At 38.4% G+C, this 19,160-nt stretch overlaps 1 protein-coding gene across 1 annotated transcript in view; it reads right to left on the minus strand.

Annotated features, from left to right (window-relative positions):
• Positions 1-476: 476 nt before the first annotated feature.
• Positions 477-19,160, minus strand: part of LOC136874533 (receptor-type tyrosine-protein phosphatase kappa) — a 251,010-nt gene continuing 232,326 nt past the window's right edge. The window contains exons 23-24 of the mRNA XM_068227831.1: positions 12,804-12,939; positions 477-664 (exon numbers count right to left, since the gene is read on the minus strand). Of these exons, the coding sequence (XP_068083932.1) occupies positions 590-664; positions 12,804-12,939 (211 nt within the window). The 3' untranslated portion in view covers positions 477-589. The remainder of the gene's footprint in view (positions 665-12,803; positions 12,940-19,160) is intronic.

Below are 19,160 nucleotides of genomic sequence, written 5' to 3' on the forward strand. Positions count from 1 at the left end.
CACCATCATCATCATCATCTGCAGTTTCCAGCTGTTGGCCAGGTCTGGCTGCATCATCAGCCTCTCCATCTCCTCTTGTCTTCTCACCACTTCTCCCTCTTCTCTCTTGCTCACTCCTCTCCTCTCACAAGTCCAACCCCTATCCATATCATGAGAGATGGGCAACATTATAAAGTAGGGAACAGCCTGTAGGGGTGAAGTACAGTTGGAACTACGTATTCCTTGAGACAGCTATGGTAGGTGTGAATGCCCTACAGCAATCCTGAACAAGATGGCAGTTAACAGGGCTTTGGTGAAGTCACAACATGCCTTGCAAGTCGGTGATGAAAATTAACTTGCTTTCAAGGAAACAAGGAATGATAAGCCTCATATGGTATATAGTATAAACAATTCAAAATTACAAAATCCAACGTAAAACCTCTTGTTAAAAATATTAGACAATTTTTCTTAAGATACTTTATTTAAAAGCTTAAGTTATGTACATTTCAAGAACTACATATATTTTTTTATAGTTTACATTATATACAAGAATTACATACACTGTATTCTCACATCAAAAAGAGAAGATCAATGCTAAATCCTGAGTTCTTCATTGAAAGTTTGCATATATCTGCACATCTTCCAAGTATGCAATCACAGCATCATACAAGTACTCAAACTGATCCTAAAACAAAAGGAAATGTATACAAATGACATATAGTTTTAATTTTTTGAAATACACTGTTTGCAGTTGAGTTACTTAATCTTTTACCATATTGTGTGGCTAAAAATGAAAAGCAACTGGAGAAATGCCATAAAACTGAGAGCAAATGTAGTTCCAGTTCATGCATTACCTGGCAGGTCCCAAGACAATAACCACTGTCGGTATTGCCACAGTGAGACTGAAATTCTTGGTCACGTCTTGGGTTCCTGTCCATTTAGTAACACACTATGGAATTCTCAACATCATCCTATAAGATCTATGATTGCTGTTGCCCTAAGAGGAAAGCAATACACAATCTACGAGGAGGTACATGGACTGTCTCAGGCTGGATCAAGCCGCGCTGGATTGACATGATAGTCATACTGCCGGGCTCAAGTAATAAGTACATAATAGATCCCACAATTAGAACTGAGGCATTCTCTACTCAAGCACATGATGTACACAAGGAGAATAATTGTGACATATACAGACCTACAATTCCATATTATGCTGAGAAATATCATCTGGACTCCAAAGAGATATTAGGATTGACGATAAGAGGAAAAGGCTAAAAGGCACCATTACTCACATATTTCACAACTTTTGCAAGAAATTTAATTTGGATAACCAGTTTATTAAAGACACTGGGTTAGCAGCCCTGGAAGGGTTGTTGACAATAGTCAGAAATCATTTATACTCCTTGTAGACTCTATTAGTTATATCTTTGTCCTACAAGGAGTTCCTCATGGGTTTCAAAATATTGATTAATACAATTTTCCCCGAGTACGAGGGGGGGGGGGGGGGATAAAATGTAAACATGATTTTAATTTTTATTTAAATTCCTTTATTGCAAAACACAAGGCAATTACAATTTATTTTTCCACATAGTTTCCTGCTTTGGAAATGTCTTTGTCCCATCGTATAGGCAGCTTTCTGATACCCTCGTCATAAAAAGAACAGAGTCATGTCACCAGCAAGTTGCGCATGAAGTCTTCCACACTCTCGTCATCTTCAAATCGTTACCCTCCTGGAGCTTCTTTAAGAGGTCCAAACAAATACAAATTGCAGGGCGATAAGTCCAGGCTGTAAAGAGGAAGATCAAGTGTAGTCCAGTGCATTTCTTGTAGCTTGGAGACAGTTAGAGCTGCAGTATGGAGCCGTGCATTGTTGTGGAGGAAGATGACCTGTCGAATCAGTTGATCTCGTCTTTTATGGCGATGTGTAAACCTTGCCTTGTTCAACAGCTTGCAGTAATAAGCAGCATTGATTGTGCATTGCTCATGCAAAAAATCAATGAGCAATAATGTCTTTAACCGGATGAATGTTTTTGTCTGTAATGCTGGTCCGAACACGGCGATCATGTTGCTGATTTTCCACACATTCTCGTCCTTCCTTGAACTTTTTATGCCAGGCAAACACATGCATCCTTGACAATGTTTGATCACTGAACTTTGCAGTCAGTCTCTGGCTGATTTCCGCCGCTATAACTCCTTCACAAGCAAGAAATTTTATAATTATACGTGGAGGGGTGCACCTCTTGCTCCAACATCATGAGCGTTACTGACAAAAATGCGAGAAATATCTAACAGCACACTCTCCCCACTCCTAACAGTCCCACCTAAGCATAGCAGAAGTAAGGGGCCAGTCCTACCAACTGTTGATGTTCAGGAACAAAAATCCTGTTTATATTTGATCAGTCTTCATAATAGGTATAATATGGTGTACCAATCCTTCATAGACAACATATTTTACACTGCCTTTGCAGCTCTCACCAATACTTTTAATGTAAACTTTGTCTTTTTGGTAGCCTCCAAATGGGGGAAACAGAAATAAATGCATTCCATCTCTCTGGTTTGTTGTAGCCATTGTCATTACTAGAGCTCAGAAGTTAGGCAAAATGCCTTTTGTATCTGGGTGAATATATCAGTGTCACATAGAGACAAAAAAGTTTCCGTACATTTGGGAACATCAGGACATCAGGGAACATCTTGCCTATTTTAGCTTGCGTACCCTATTTGAGAGTTTAATGCTTTTTATAAGTCATTGTGGATATTTTATGCTGTTATCTATATATTAAAATGCAGGCCCCGTGGTGTAGGGGTAGCGTGCCTGCCTCTCACCCGGAGGCCCCGGGTTCGATTCCCGGCCAGGTCAGGGATTTTTACCTGGACCTGAGGGCTGGTTCGAGGTCCACTCAGCCTACGTGATTAGAATTGAGGAGCTATCTGACGGTGAGATAGCGGCCCCGGTCTAGAAAGCCAAGAATAACGGCTGAGAGGATTCGTCGTGCTGACCACATGACACCTCAGGCCTTCGGGCTGAGCAGCGGTCGCTTGGTAGGCTAAGGCCCTTCAAGGGCTGTAGTGCCATGGGGTTTGGTTTGGTTTGGTTTGGATCTATATATTAAAATTAATCCACGTAAAGAAAAAAAATATATAATTCAAATGTGCTGCCTTAATAATAAGGAAAAAATCACCTTAATAGATAAGAAAATAACATTTACACAAACAATATTTTCATATTACACAAATCTCTACTGAAAACTCCACAAGCCAAATGGTCAAGAGGTTTGCCAGGTCCCGTCCTTGCTACACAAAATTAAGTGCTGGAGGTGATTATTATTTTAAGAGGAAGAGCAACTTGGTAACCATTCTCTACTAGCACTAATAAGAAGGAAAATGGAAGAGGTTCAATACCTCAGAAAATGAAGGTATCGGCAAAAGAAAGGGAAGGCCCACAAAGAACGTGGAAATGAAATATTCCCTAGGCCTCGCAAATCTAATATCGTCGGGATCAGAAAAGAACAAGATTTGGCCAGCGGAGATCAGACAGGAAAGGTAAAAGCAAGGAACCTGACACAAGTTAGTGGAAGCAATGCCAGAACAGCTAGCAGAACCATGGTCACCAACCCACACTCCCAAGTTGAGAGGCCCTGGTCCCCCTTTTAGTCACCTCTTATGGCAGAAGATATCGTTGATGTTATTCTACCATCCCCACCTACAAGGGGATGTAAATGATGCAAATGTGTGTTACGTAACTTACATTAAAGCATCTTTATTATTTTAGTACCCATTTTTGTCATTATAAATGCCTATTTTAATTACTTTACTGCCTATTTCCTAGTTAAGTATATAAATTTCATTATTCGTCCGTATTGAACCAAGATTACAAAACAAGGTTCACTTAGCTACACGATGCTTTGCAAGGATAGCGATCTCACAAGGTCCGCATTGAACTGAGAATGAAATAATTGGTAACTTCATAAAGCACCGGCTTCTGAGTCCGCCTCTTTTCACGACCGCCACATTTCAACATTTTGAAGATTTCACAGAATAATTTTAATATGGTTTTAAAAGATTTTGAAGTGTCAAACAGTGTCAATGTCATTTAAGAAGATTGTTTAACCTTATTCTGCGACATTATGTTCACTACATGGCAATAGCCTGAGGACTTTATTGAATGGTTTTAATATGTTTCTACAAAAACATTTTTTAGAAAACGTCAAACAAAGTGAATGTTTTTAAGAAGATCGTTTTTTATTATTAGTTTTGTTTAATTTTAATGATTATTTAAACCAAATTGCATCAGATTTTAGCAATCCAAAGTTTAATAATTGCAAGTCTTGGACAATATGGACTCGGAAATAGTATAATTATAATATGGTTTTTAAATCTTTATCATAGTTTTTATAATGTGTGTGACGTAGATAAACTTATATTTGTTTGCCAATGTTTCCAGTGTATATCAGCTGATGATGACGCAATATAAAGTGTCGAAATTAGTCCTGATAAAATAAATATACATGTTGTAATTTCATCTTAACAACATTTTTGGTATTGAATAAGGTGGATACGAATTTTAATAATTGTAAGCCTATTTCCTAAACGTTAAGTGCTTATCTGCCTGCCTATTTTAGTAAAAATAAATGCCTGAACTTCTTGGCTCTAGACATTACCTACTGTACAGCACAAGGTATCACCAAACAACACCATACAAGAGTGATAAAAATGTCCAAAAAAACAAACAAGAATAATGGCACAGAAAAGGAACAACATAGTTTTACTTACCGTGGCCTCAGAAATTAAAATGAAAGGATAATTATGGAATGAACCCATTAAAATAAATTAAAGTAAAGAGGACGGGATGCATAATGAACACCAAACACTTGGCAAGTCACCATGAATCAGTAATATATCAAGTGAGAGAGGCCGTGTAAGATGAAAATTAAAGTCATTTGTTAATAGAAAAAATATAAAAAAATTATCACAACCCAAAAATACTTTGTATTGTTCAAGTACTGAACTTCATTCTGGTTCCGTATTGACTTTAAATATCTAAGATAAAATTCTAAAAGAATTTAATTGTATAAAGTCCACCTGTTCAATACATGTTTGCCATTTGATACATGGTCTGTCTAAAAAACTACATAGGACATGTTTCAACCTAGCCTAGTATACAAGCACAGGGCTGGAGGAAAGAGGAAGTGAGTAATATTTTGCGACTGTTCATATTATATTTTACTTCTAATTCATTTTTCGTTCTCATACTCGACTTTTTGTTTTTACTTTTAGATCCTGGCTATACTTGTATCCTCCATGAAGGGATATTTCAAAACTTCACTCTGTTTCCAGAAGCATGACAAATAGAACAACATTTAACAGTCATCACAATTTTTTAGTATTTTCACCAGCCAACCAATAGTTGTATTAAATATGGTTGGACCCACACTTACAACTAAATTCGTCCAAGTTTGAAGCTATGTACATTTTAAACACAGATTTCCTTTACATTTCTTGATTGTATTTCATCTCAAGTTTTTTATGTATCACTGTTTTTTTGTGTATGTCTTCCTTCTTTATGTTATTTTAGCTGATGATGACCTCGAGGCTAGGTCGAAACATGTCCTATGTAGTTGTTTAGACAGACGATTTATCAAATGGCAAATGTGTATCGAACAGGTGGACTTTATACAATTCTTTTAGAATTTTGTCTTAGATAAAAAAATATTGTTTTAGAATGTACTTCCCTTTAATCGGCCCCGCGTCCTCACCCAGATCCAATAAGCTGCGCGATTGATCCTTAATACTCACCTCAATGTAGCTTATTTGGGGAATAAAATGCATTTTGCATTTTTCCCCTGGATGCAGTTCCCTTGATTAGCTAATGGTAATCAAGGCATATTTTGCCAATATCAGATCTGTTTATCCAATCGCGCTCCATTGGACACTTCCCTCTCCCTGTACGACCCCAAAGTTTTTATTTTAAATGAAACTTTTTTAACCCCTAAACTCCAACCATGTTTCTCACAGTACAATTTCTACCGTCCTGATAAGCTTGGAGAAGCCCATGATGGTGTAGCTATTGGGGTTAAAATTATATTACTACAAAATATTTCTATCATTTACCAAATTATTTCTCAGAATATTTAATAATCGAAACCTTTCTACCTAATAATTCATCTCTGGTATTCGTTACTATTTATCTTACCCTCACACACAACACCCTCCCCCCCCCCCCCTTGACTTTATTAAACACATTGACAATACTTTTCAAAATTATATTTTTGTTGCCAACAATAATATTCATTCATACACCATAACTCAACAACTCGAATTTCAAGATCTATTTCTTATCTTCGGGGCATACAAATCCCTTTTCCTTTCCCTAAACATCCAATTTCTAATACTACCCCTGATGCCCTTATCATTTCCCCTTCTCTGGGTCTCTCTCCCACCATCACCAAATCATTAGTGCTTGGCTCTGACCACTCTCCCGCACTCATAACCCTACCCAGTATCTCATCTCAACCCCCTGCTCCCCTACCTCTTGACCCCCTCCTACTAGACGATATTCACAAACGAACTGGACAAATTACCGACAAACAACAACAGACCTCCTTACCAACTGCCTGCTTCCTACCTCCCTACCTGACCTCGTTTCCCTAACTGATAGAGTAGAACAAGCTGTTATCAAGGCCGATCAATTACACATACCCCGCGATTCATATCACCCTACAAAACCACCTATCCTGCCTAAAGCCCTCCCTCTACTAAACCTTTCTCATGACCTCTATCATTCTTATGTTCGAACTCTGGACCCTACTACCTTACGACAACACCAAGCAACGCTACGACATGCATGATCTTATATTAAAGTTATTAAGCATAAGCACTGGATGACTGCCTGTACTGACCTCTTTAATTTACATGACTCTCGAACATTCTGGACCACCCTTCACTGCTTGACGCAGACTTGGACTCCCCTCCCAACTTATCCGATCCGTACTTCATCTACCCCTCCCCTTACTGATCAAGATAAAGCTGATGCATTTGATGCCCATTACACCACCATTTTTTCCCTTCTAGCAACCCTCTCCATAAACACCCTGATGAACCCACCATCTAACAGTACTACCCACCTACTCTCCCTCACCTACAACCATCTTTTCTACATTTGCCTACTGTAGAGTATAATCATCCGCTCAATGCTCCTATTACTCCTCAGGAGATCCTCACTTTCATCCATAATAGCCATAACACAGCTCCTGGTAGTGATCGTATTACATATCGTCATATTTGAGAAGCCCCCATGCTCCCAATCCACCTCCTATCCAGTACCTACACCACCACGCTTTGCACTGTTGTTTATCTAAACATTGGGATAAAATTACTATCCTACTTTTCCTAAAACCTACTAAACCTCCATCAGATATCCGCTCTTGCCGCCCTATCTCCCTTCTCGTAGTCCTGTCTAAAATATATTAAGGAATTCTTATTCAAAGAATGTCTCAATATTTACATTCCTTATATCTCATCCCTTTTTCTCAGGCTAGTTTTCACTCTCACTTCTCCACCCAAGACCAACCTCTTTCATAGCACCTCTTCTCTCACTACCTACCTTAAAACCCATAAACCTACAGCTTTAATATCTCTGGATGCCGACAAGGCTTTTGATTCACAACTAAGTATTTTTTATTTTCCACCTTGTCGAAACACTAAATTGCTTAAGGCAACTTATTGGTTAAAAATGGTACATGTTTCGTATATTATTAATATCTTCAGCCATATAACACTGTTTAGATGAAAAATTCATGTAATGACAAAGTATCAATACTTTAGAGGCGTTTTCAATATATTCAGTCATTTACCGCTGCCTACTACCATCCTCCATTTTCTTTATAACTATCTACAATCCCGTTGAGCTGACATTGTAATTCACGGAACCCACTCCTTCACTTTCCCCATCACCTCAGGACTTGCTCAAGGCTCATCTCTATCCCCGCTTCTCTACTTTTGTTATGTATGATATCCTGCACCCATCCTTTCCCTTACGTTTATACAAATATGCTGATGACCTTGCCATTTTAGCTCTTTGCCCTACTCATACTTCCCTTCAATCTAAACTCCAAAAATATCTCAATACTTTTGAAAATTGGCTTCATTCCTGGCATTTATCTGTCAACCCCAGCAAAACTGAATGATAAGAATTTCATTTGGTCCATACTGAACTGAGATTACAATTCAATTAATAATATATTGTGGTTCTACCTAAAACTTATTCATGCAAGTTTACATTGGAAGTCAATCACAATAGGGACCGGTTTCGACCTTTAGTCAGGTCATCCTCAAAAGGTGTAAGGTAAAAAGGTCGAAACCAGTCCCAATTTTGATTGACTTATAATGTAACCCTGCATTAATAAGTTTTTCTTGTATTGAATAGGTGGAACCACAATATATTATTAATTTAATTGTAACCCATAGCTGCCAACTTTTAGAAATAAAAAAATAGGAAGAGTTTTTTGCTAATGGCTTTATGTCGCACCGACACAGATAGATTCTATGGCAACGATAGGATAGGTAAGGCCCAGGAGTTGGAAGGAAGCGGCCGTAGCCTTAATTAACGTACAGCCCCCGCATTTGCCTGGTGTGAAAATGGGGAACCACGGAAAACCATCTTCAGGGCTGCCGACAGTGGGATTCGAACCCATTATCTCCCGGATGCAAGCTCACAGCCACGCGCCTCTAACCGCATGGCCAACTCGCCTGGTGGAAGATTTTTTAATTCTTGGATTTCATCAAATATATTGTTCCGTGGTCTAAGGGAAAAAAGGACAGGATAAAAGGCATGCATATCTACAGTTACAAAGTGAATTGACCATTCAATTTAAAATATCAAATATTTAAATATTAAACCACGATATCTCGACCCTCCATTAATCGAATTTTCAGTATCTCGGAGTAACTTGAATTTTCCGGCCATTTGTCCTATTCTTCACGTGTATTTACTTCTCTATTACTTGAAATTCGGTTACATGAATTACTCGATTTCTCGAAGCAAACATTTCCTCCCTTGAAGCAAAAGATACTCTGTAACTCGAATTTTGTGCAAAATTAACTGTAAAATACAGCATTTGTGGTTTGTGAGGAACAGTTAACAAGTAAAGAAAAGGTTACAGTGAAGCTGGGAACTAATATGACAGGAACCGAAAAACTCGAACTTCTAGTGATTGGAAAATCGGCAAAGCCTCGCTGTTTCTCAGGTGTCAATTAATTACTGGTCACGTAAGAAAGCAAGCCCAGAAATCACGGATGACAAGCTCCATTTGCGAAACTCGGCTGCGTGGTATTGACGAAAAGTTTCAACATGAAGGGAGGAAAGGTTAATCGCAACAAACAGAAGAGACTAACGGATTTTTTTTCCAAAGGTGTTAACGGAGCTATGTTTTTTCTTTCACTACTGTATGTACTGTATCCTGTCTTCTAAAATGTTACTATTATAAGTGTTATAATTAAAGTGATGCCGTAAAATATAGTTTCTTTGTAAACTACAACATACAAAAGAGATTGGTACATCTCATACATTACTAACATACGACTTTGACATGGGGTAAAGCACAGAACCGCTAGGAAAAAACAAAGAAACAACGTTAATAGTGCGTGAACAACACATTAAGAAATTCATTCCTTCATCCCGATTAACTGAGTCGCTAGCGCATGCTAACCTCTCTTGACTGTAGGATGATTGCATCCCAAATCCCCAGCCGTAAAGCACACATGCTATAGTGATCAGGAAACACGATACACGAAGGCGAAGGATGTATACTCGCGAAATAAAGCATCAAGTAAACACACTTGAAAATGTGGTTGGGTAAATTACACAAGCACATAAGAATTTATCATTTATCCTAGAAGAAGAGTATTGACCGTACTGGAGGTTATATTGGTAAAAAACAGGAAGAATTAAAAATAAATCAGAAAATTGGAAGACGAGTTAAAAAATGGAAAGTTCCCAGATAAATCGGAAGGGTTGGCAGGTATGGTAACCCCACCAAAACTCGATATACGGTATTCTGTTCTAAATCCCGTATTTGCCATCCGACTAAATAAGTCCACCTAACCATGTACAATCAACCCTTTACTGAGACTAACCAACTAACACATTTTGGAATTAAATTTCAAAATAACCTTAAATTGAACCTCCACCTCTCCTCAATACATCACAAAGTCTTAAGCTGTGCCCTCCGCTCCCTTACCGGTCATTCCTGGGGATTGAAATCCGACCAAATCCATTATTTGACCCGACATCACTTATGCCTTCTTGACTTGGATCAATACCCACTCCTTGAACTAGTCTAAATTACTTAAATACGACAGACATACACTCCGTATTGCTTACCAACTGAATCTTGACACTCCTTCTGCCAACTTTCAACCTCTCTATACCTTTCCTGCTATCCTTACACATCTCCATTCCCTCCAATTCAATTACCTTACCAATGGCCTCTGTCATAATAATCCCCTTATTAAAGAAGCTCTTTCCCTCTTTCCTCTCGCCCCAGCTATTCTCAATGACACTCGAACCCCTTCACACTCTTACCTTTTTCCCCACACCTTCCTAATTCCCAACCATCCCACACCTCACCGCACTAACTCGTTTTCTATTTCTTTATAGTATCTTGTAATTTCTGTATGCTCCTGGCTGCGGTGGTACATCACCTATCCACCAACATGTATCTATGGCACGACCAATGCTATCTGTGACCTGTGTGACCAATGTGCAGTGTTAGTGCTCAAGCTCTTTTTTCACAGTGCCACATTTCTTGTCATTCTCTCACTTGTTTTCTTTCTGTTCGTTTTCTCTTTTCATTATTTCTACTTTTCTTTTTCCGTGCTTTTTCTTGCTAGTCACTCATACTAGTTGCATCTTCTTGTATTAAATATCCTTCTATTACTTTGGTTGCTCATGTGTTTCTTATTTTATTTTTCTCAAGGCAACAGCCTTGCAGCTCATGCATATTAATTATTGTTATTTTATGTTCAGTACTTATTATGTTATTTTGTTCCCTCATTTACTGAGTCTCAAGACAAAGACCATATAAACTTTGCTTTTGATGCACGTCTATACAATCAGCTGTGTAACTGTTTGTGGATATGTTTATTTTCATTATTGCCTCAATTTTTAGTTGTTCTTTGTGGTACCACATTAAATGCCCAGGTACCGGCATGAGAGACTGTTTTTTTACATGTTATATTCTTAAGTTTATGTGTTTTGATTGTAATAAAGGTAACACAAAGACATTATATCTATGGCCACAGAAGAGGCACTCATCTTAATTTTTACAGTTGTTATATGTATTCCTGGGCATGTTAGGGACTTTTACCAGTATCTGAGGGCTGGTTCGAGGTTCACTCAGCCTATGTGATTCAATAAACAGGGTGTTTTTTTTGAGGGGAAAACTATGGCAGACCCACTCTGGGGGCTCACTTGGGGGTCACGGTGATGTCTGCACCAGTTACACACTGTACCTTCCTCTCCTTTCATGTATGCATAACGCATACTCCTTCACACTACATATCCACAGGTTGTCTATTCCCTACGACCTAAGAGCCGCACTTTTGGCTGATGGCCCACCTACCCCTCACAAGATAGGAGTTGAAATACTATTTTGATTTGATTTTTTGTGTTGTATTGTTCCAGAAAGTAGTAGTAAGCATATTTTTTTCTAGACCCAGTTAGAATTCAAGAGGTCAAATTGGGGAAAATGTTTGTTTATATTAAGAGGAGTGAGTAATTCAAATAATTCACCAAGGGAGATGTTTAATAAATTTCCAACTTCTTTGGTTGTGGGTAAACAAAATCTAGATACAGTTAAAGTGATTTAAATTTATTCTCTATGAAACTATTATTTTGCTTTTTTTCCCTACGCAGCTTAAAACTCATGTACAAACAATATGGACTACTTCTAAATTAATGTAATGCTATATTTAGCTGAATGTGATTGCAATCGCTAGAAATATTTACCCTCATTACATAGTAACTAACATGTTTCCTTTATCTACTTTATACAGAAATATCAATACTAGAGAGGAGGGATGCATAGTGTCAAGTTGAGAAAACTGTCTAGTAGTTTAGGGTACACTTCGCCAGCCCCGCGATGTAGGGGGTAACATGCCTGCTTCTTACCCAGAGGCCCCAAGTTCGATTCCCGGACAGGTTAGGGACTTTTACCTGTATCTGAGGGCTGGTTCGAGGTTCACTCAGCCTATATGATTTCGGTTGAGGAGCTATCTGATGGTGAGATGGTGGTTTCAGTCTAGAAAGCCAAGAATACCAGATAAGAGGATTCATCATGCTGACCAAACGATACTTTGTAATCTGCCGGCCTTTGGCCGGAGCAGTCGTCACTCGGAAGGCCATGGCCCTTCTGGGCTGTTGAGCCATGGGGTTTGATTTCATTTGTTTGGTTTAGAGCATACTTCAGGTTTTGTTTTTCCAAACTTGTAATTAATCCATTACTAATTTATATTTCAGATGTGATTAACACAAATATTGACGAATCTTACAAATTTAATATTGTTAGTTCATTTAGTAGTTGCTTTTTGTTTTGAAAAATTATTAAAGGTACCTAAGGTGCACTGCAAATAATTCAGCCAAAAATGTATCAAATGATAAAAAAGACATGCATTATCTACATGAGTGACTAGTAATGTAATTATTCTCGTGCGACTAGACGAGGTTTAGTCCAGTGGTTATGAAAATATAAAAGGACAGTGCTTGCTTTGTATAACTTGGACATATTCTATTGTAAGGCTTATATTGTTATCAAAAGCTCAATATATACCTGTCTATCCATGAACTCTGTTCTGGACTGGCAAATAGTTTTTACTGCATGGTACACATCACACACTTTCTCCAGTTTCACCTTTTCAATTAGGAAAGTTAGAGTAAGGAACAGGCCACATGCTGTAACTCCATCCCTGCAACAAAAAATTATGGCCCACTAAATTTTCATCAAATACAATACATTTAATTCTACTTGAATCATTAAGGATAGGTAGGGGTGTATAATTACAGTAAAGATATTTGTGATTTACAACAAATTCTGATTTAATTATATATTTTAGATACAAAAAAATCCTGTAAAATAAAATATTCAGAATAGTAGTTGGCATTGGCCAGTTTCAGTACCCAGCAGCAGGAAAAAAAGTTTCAGAAGATTCATTCTGTATTTCGAAGAAAGAAAAATCAGACTACGTAACTTCAGAGGAAAGCAAAATAATAATCACTAGAAAACACAAGTAAGATCCCTTTCAGTCCGTAAATGCATAACTGTGCAGGTTAGGAATTTATTTCTGAGCATATTCAATGCTTTCTTTGTGTTAGATTGGCCTGCACCATTTATGCAGGTAGCACAGAGAGTCCTTCGCATGTTTTCTTGCATTGGCCAGCAGATTGCAGTAAGAATTTACAGGTATGGGTAACTTTTGGTAGGTCCCTGGTTACCATTCAGGTCTGAAAGGGATATATTGTACTGTGAAGATAAAACTGATATGATATCACAAGATTTAGTGAGAAAGTGCAGGGCTCAGTTGGTAAAGCATTGGCCATTTGACCCCAAGTTAGCAGTTTTGATCTTGGCTCAGTTTGGTAGTGTTTGAAGGTGCTCAAATATACCAGTCACATGTCGGTAGACATAACAGCATGTAAAAGAACTTCTGTGGTACATAATTGGCATATTTTAACCATGAAACAACAAACAGCACACAAATATATCATTTACTTGATGTTTAGAAAACAGAGTCAATGTCCCAAATTTTACAGTGTGGACAAATTGATCAAAATTTCTAAATGAGGTACACAGAACATATTAGAGAACTCAAATATGATAAAGAATTTTCAGTTGTCAGCACACAGGACATGAATATGCAGACATTAACACAAGCATTGAATTCTCCACATTATCACTACAGAGCAATTTCTTACTACTTTAAAACAATAAGAAATATTCAAACTTGCTATATTACAAGGCATTTATACTGTCATTAAACAGACACACTGACGAGGCACTGTATACAATGACATAAACTGGGTGTCTGGTGTGTGAATAAGCACAGATTTAGTCCTACTGCCACCACTACTATTTTTTGCAGTACAACGATACTATTACTGCTTAGGAAGGTACATTTAATGATGTAATTGCAGACAGACATTCACTGTTAGGAGGAAACAAGTACTGAAATGTTTTCAAACTTGGCTCCATGCCAGCAGTATGTAGTGATGCAGTGCAATAAATGGATATAACTTGAAAACAGTATTCTCTCACCCATGGGTAACTAATGCAATTATTATTATTATTATTATTATTATTATTATTATTATTATTATTATTATTATTATTATTATTATTATTATTATTATTATTACTTGCATGTGTGGCTATGAAGTGATGTACATCCATTTAGTATTATTATTATTTACATAGTTGAATGATTGTATTGTGTGTGAGGTTATGTCATGAAACATGTGCTGTACATAAACATTTATATCAGTTCAGTTAATGTAAGAACCTGTATATAATTCATTCTTACCCATAAATATAATTTGTAATCCATAATTGTGAAACACACTGTAACTTCCAGAATGGTATAGGTAGATGAGAACAATGGAGAATATTCTGTACATTATAATCTATGTATTAGGCACTCTAGAATTTTCAAGAAGATATTTTTTTGTAACGTATCTTTCTGTAGCCTGGCCAGGATATACATAAGACAACGATCTTGACGGTGACAGAGAGTTATTAGGTAGAAAGTTATTGGTTAACGAGTTATTGTTCAGTAGAGTTATGGTGTAGCAAGCTTATACTTGTGACCACGTGTTGTGACATGCTTTTAAGCAGTCAACTGTTTCAACCTAAGAGAATGGATTTCAACTTGTGTTAAGGTTGCAATCTCCATGTGCGACGATTGGCATTTTTTAAAATGGTGACTTGGTGATGGGAGTGTTTTGTTTGTGACAGCAGTGGTTAAGGTTATGTGTGTGTTAATTTGTCAATAGATGTGAATAAAATAATTGTACCAACTGGCAGCATCTCGTGTGCGTCTTTGTGGATACATTAACTGGCGACCACCTGATAGGATTATTAGAATACATTGGAATGAAAAATGAAGAACGACCAGAGGACCGTGGTGATGTTTAAACAGTTAATTTCGTTCATTCAGGCCCAGGCTAAAAACATCGAGGCCCAGGTTGGAAAGCTCAAGGAGAACATCGAGGCACAGTTTGTAAAACTCGAGGAGAACATCAAGGCCCAGTTTGGAAAACTCAAGGGGAACATCAAGGCCCAGTTTAGAAAACTCGAGGGGAAAATGGAGGCCCAGCTCAAGACCGAATTGACGTCAGAAGAGAGAGCCAAATATTCGATCGTTAGACTTTGCAGGCAGGAGATGGAAGTACGACGCAGCCCGCAGTCATGTTCAACCTGAGAGGAAGCTGTGGGACAGTTTGGTGGGCACGGCGGTGTCCACCAGCCAGGAGCCGACTGCCGAGTCCGGCTGTGGCAGGGGGCTCAGCGTACTGATGGAGTGCCACAGGTGTTCAATGCTGAGACCGAACAACCAGATGACGTGGCGGTGAATGGGCCGTACCAGCATGACACCAAGACCAAGGCGCTCGACAGCCGCAGTAAGCTCCATGGCACCATGAATTGTACATGGAGGATGTTCAGCATGGAGCAGAACTATGGGGAGGCTCAGACGATGTCCCAGGAGATGGAGGCAGCGATGGCAATGACACAGCCAGTGAGACCCCCCTCTAGGTGACGGAGAACCAATGGGGTCCGAACCGACAACCACCAAACGAGGATGCCACCCAACACAACACAAAGGTACAAATAAGGGGAAAGCTAGCAGAGCTTCCAATGCCACATGAGGACCTGTGGATCACCATCACCAGGAACAAAGACCCCGTCGACCGGACCCAATGGACCCACCATGGGAAGTGGTGGTCCCCAATGGAACCACGGGGCTGCGAAATGTGGACTTTGACAGTGCCAACAGGAGTGCTATGTGACTGAGGTAGTCTGTGTGTAGTTAAATAGTGAGGACCGAGAGAGTGTGAAAAAGTGTGGAAATTGTTTCAAGTCATAGGGGGGATATTGATGCAACTGCGATAAATGGATATAACTTGAAAACAATATTCTCTCACCCATGGGTAACTAATGCAAACATAGAGTTCAAATTATTATTATTTTACTATTATTATTATTATTATTATTATTATTATTATTATTATTATTATTATTATTATTATTATTATTATTATTATTATTATTTATGTAGTCAAATGATCATATTGTGTGTGAGGTTATGTCATAAAACACGTGCTGTACATAAACATTTATATCTGTCCAATTAATGTAAGAACCTGTATATAATTCATTTTTACCTGTATATATAATATGTAATCCATAATTTTGAAACACACTGTAACTTCCAGAATGGTATAGGTAGACAAGAACGATGGAGAATATTCTGTACATTGAAATCTATGTATTAGGCTCTCCAGAATTTTCAAAAAATTTTTTTGTAACGTATCTTTCTGGAAGCCTGGCTAGGATATACATAAGAAGACGATCTTGACTATGACAGAGAGTTATTGGTTGACGAGTTATTATTCAATAGAGTTATGGTGTAGCAAGGTTATACTTGTGACCACGTGCTGTGACATGCTTTTAAGCAGTCAACTGTTTCAACCAAAGAGAATGGGTTTCAAATGTGTATTAAGGTTGCAATCCCCATGTGCAGCGATTGGCATATTTTTTTATATGGTGACTTTATGATGGAGTGTTTTGTTTGTGACAGCAGTGATTAAGGTTATGTGTGTGTTAATTTGTAAATACTGTAGATGTGAATAAAATAATTCTAGCAACTAACAGCATCACGTGTGCATCTTTGTGGATACGTTAGTAGTAACCAGTAGATCTAACATAAAGAATTATCCTACACTCAAATAGTATGTAGGAGGAGTGGAATAAGCAAGTGCACAGGAACCTCCCAGGATCTAGACAGTACATCTGAAGATTATATCTGTCATATGGCTGTCCACAGAGTTTACACAAACATTGTAGATCCGGAACGTGGAACTTCGTAACGTTACACACTTTATGATGAAGCCCGTAAACCGAAAGTGGGTCACTAAATGTCACAGTTCATAGTTTGAGCTCATCCAGTTGAATGATGTTGTTGCATTGGTCACATAGAAATTGTCGCATATTTCCTTCCGTTTCCCTTGTATCTTATGCAATAATAGCTGATAGGCCTCAGCAGAAGGCAGGTGCAAATGCATGTGGAGTTCTTCAGTGTAGTATTCCTATCAGGCCAGGACATACACCAGGCAGGAAGGGGTGAATTTTGAGAGATAATGGAATCTGTTAAAGAAGTGTCCAGCATATCTTATGGCACTAATGAACGGACACAAATAACATGATCTGTAAGAAGGTGTATATGAAACTGCCTTTCTAGCTGCACTTATGGTAATGGACATAAGACATATAGTGTTTTTACCCAAAGTCAGTTGCCAACATTGGGTGTTCAAAAAGTGGTTGAAAGTGCCCCAGTGAGGTTAAATTAATTACTGTCATAAGACAAGCAAAGTTGGTACTGTTAGTATCCTGATGAATAACAATTTACAGTTCAAATGAAAGCACTGCAAGTAGTTCAGTAGTTTCCTTTTAAGTTGCTCCTTCTGCCTGCAGCTACTGTACTGTACTGTAATGAATCCCATTTACTTTCAGCATTGCTTTTGGGGTCTGTTGTATATTGGTGGAAAATGAAATCCCAACACCAAGAAGACATTAGTTTAGAGTAATCCAATTTAGGCTAAACAATGATCTAAGTAACATACAGCATTTATTTAATGAAAGTTTCCAGGCCACAGGTTCAAGTATGTGTGAGAAGACATGCAATACAATAGTACATTAATAACCACTGTAGTTGCCATAATTTTGAATGAATGCAAGCATGCAAACGTGTATGCATTGTGTCATACAGGTTCTGTATGTCATTTTGTGGGATGGAGTTCCACGACTGTTGTACTTGATCAGTCAAATCATCAACAGTTAATGCTGGTATTGGATGACACTGCATTTGTTGTCCCATAATATCCATAAGTGCTCAATAGATGCAAGGTCTAGTGATCTTGCAGGCCACGTCAATTGGTCGACACTCTGTACAGCATGTTGGATGAGAGTGAGTATTGCACAAGCTTGTTGGAAAATACCCTCTTGAATACTGCAAAAGAATGGTAGTACAACTGGTTCAATCACCTATCTGACATACAGATCCACTGTCAGAGTTCTTGGAATAATGACGAAAGTGCTCTGCTGTCAAAGGAAATCAATCCCAAGATCATAAATCCTGGTGTAGGTCCAATTTGTTGACACCATAGACAGCTTGGTAACAAGTACTCACCTGACCTCCTCCTTACCAAACTATGACCATCACTGACACCAAGACAGAAACAGCTCTCATCTGAGAACACAACAGATCTCTATTCTGCCCTCCACCTAGCTCTAGCTTGACACCAGTGAAGTCACAGATAGCAGTGATTCAGAGTTAGTGACATGAACGCTGCAGAACATCTGGCTCGGAGCTGTCCTTCAAGTAATTGATTTGTTACAGTTCACTGTGTCACTTTGCTGCCAACTGAAGCTCTCGTGTGGCAAATACAGTGGTCTTCCCTCTCTGCAGTGGACCGTGTGTGGCTGAACCATGGTTTCCTTGAGACAGTGCCTTCTCGTGACTATCGTTGCCAACACCGATGTACTGAGGATGCATCCCTGCCAAGTCTTTCTGCAATATTGCAAAAAGAACATCTGCCTTCTCATAGGCCTCGTTCAAACTCAGTAAGCTGCTGATACCATCTTCTTCATCTCCTTAAAGGCATGTTGTACTCACACCTACCTCAACACTCACAAAGTGTACAGCGTGTATTTAAAGGAAATTAAAGCAAGGTCATAGTGCTGCTACTAGCACCATTCTTCATCAACTAGTGTGCAAATATGAATAGGAGTCAGCTTTCAGATGTGCACTCATGCCTCCCAAATTTCATTTATATAGCAGATCTTCTTGGTGCTGGGATTTCATTTTCCACCAGTGTAAGTCAACATGCCATTTAGCAAGCACAATTAACTTGGACT

The sequence above is a fragment of the Anabrus simplex genome, chromosome 5 (genome assembly GCF_040414725.1).
Source record: "Anabrus simplex isolate iqAnaSimp1 chromosome 5, ASM4041472v1, whole genome shotgun sequence".
In the NCBI taxonomy this organism is placed as follows: domain Eukaryota; kingdom Metazoa; phylum Arthropoda; class Insecta; order Orthoptera; family Tettigoniidae; genus Anabrus; species Anabrus simplex.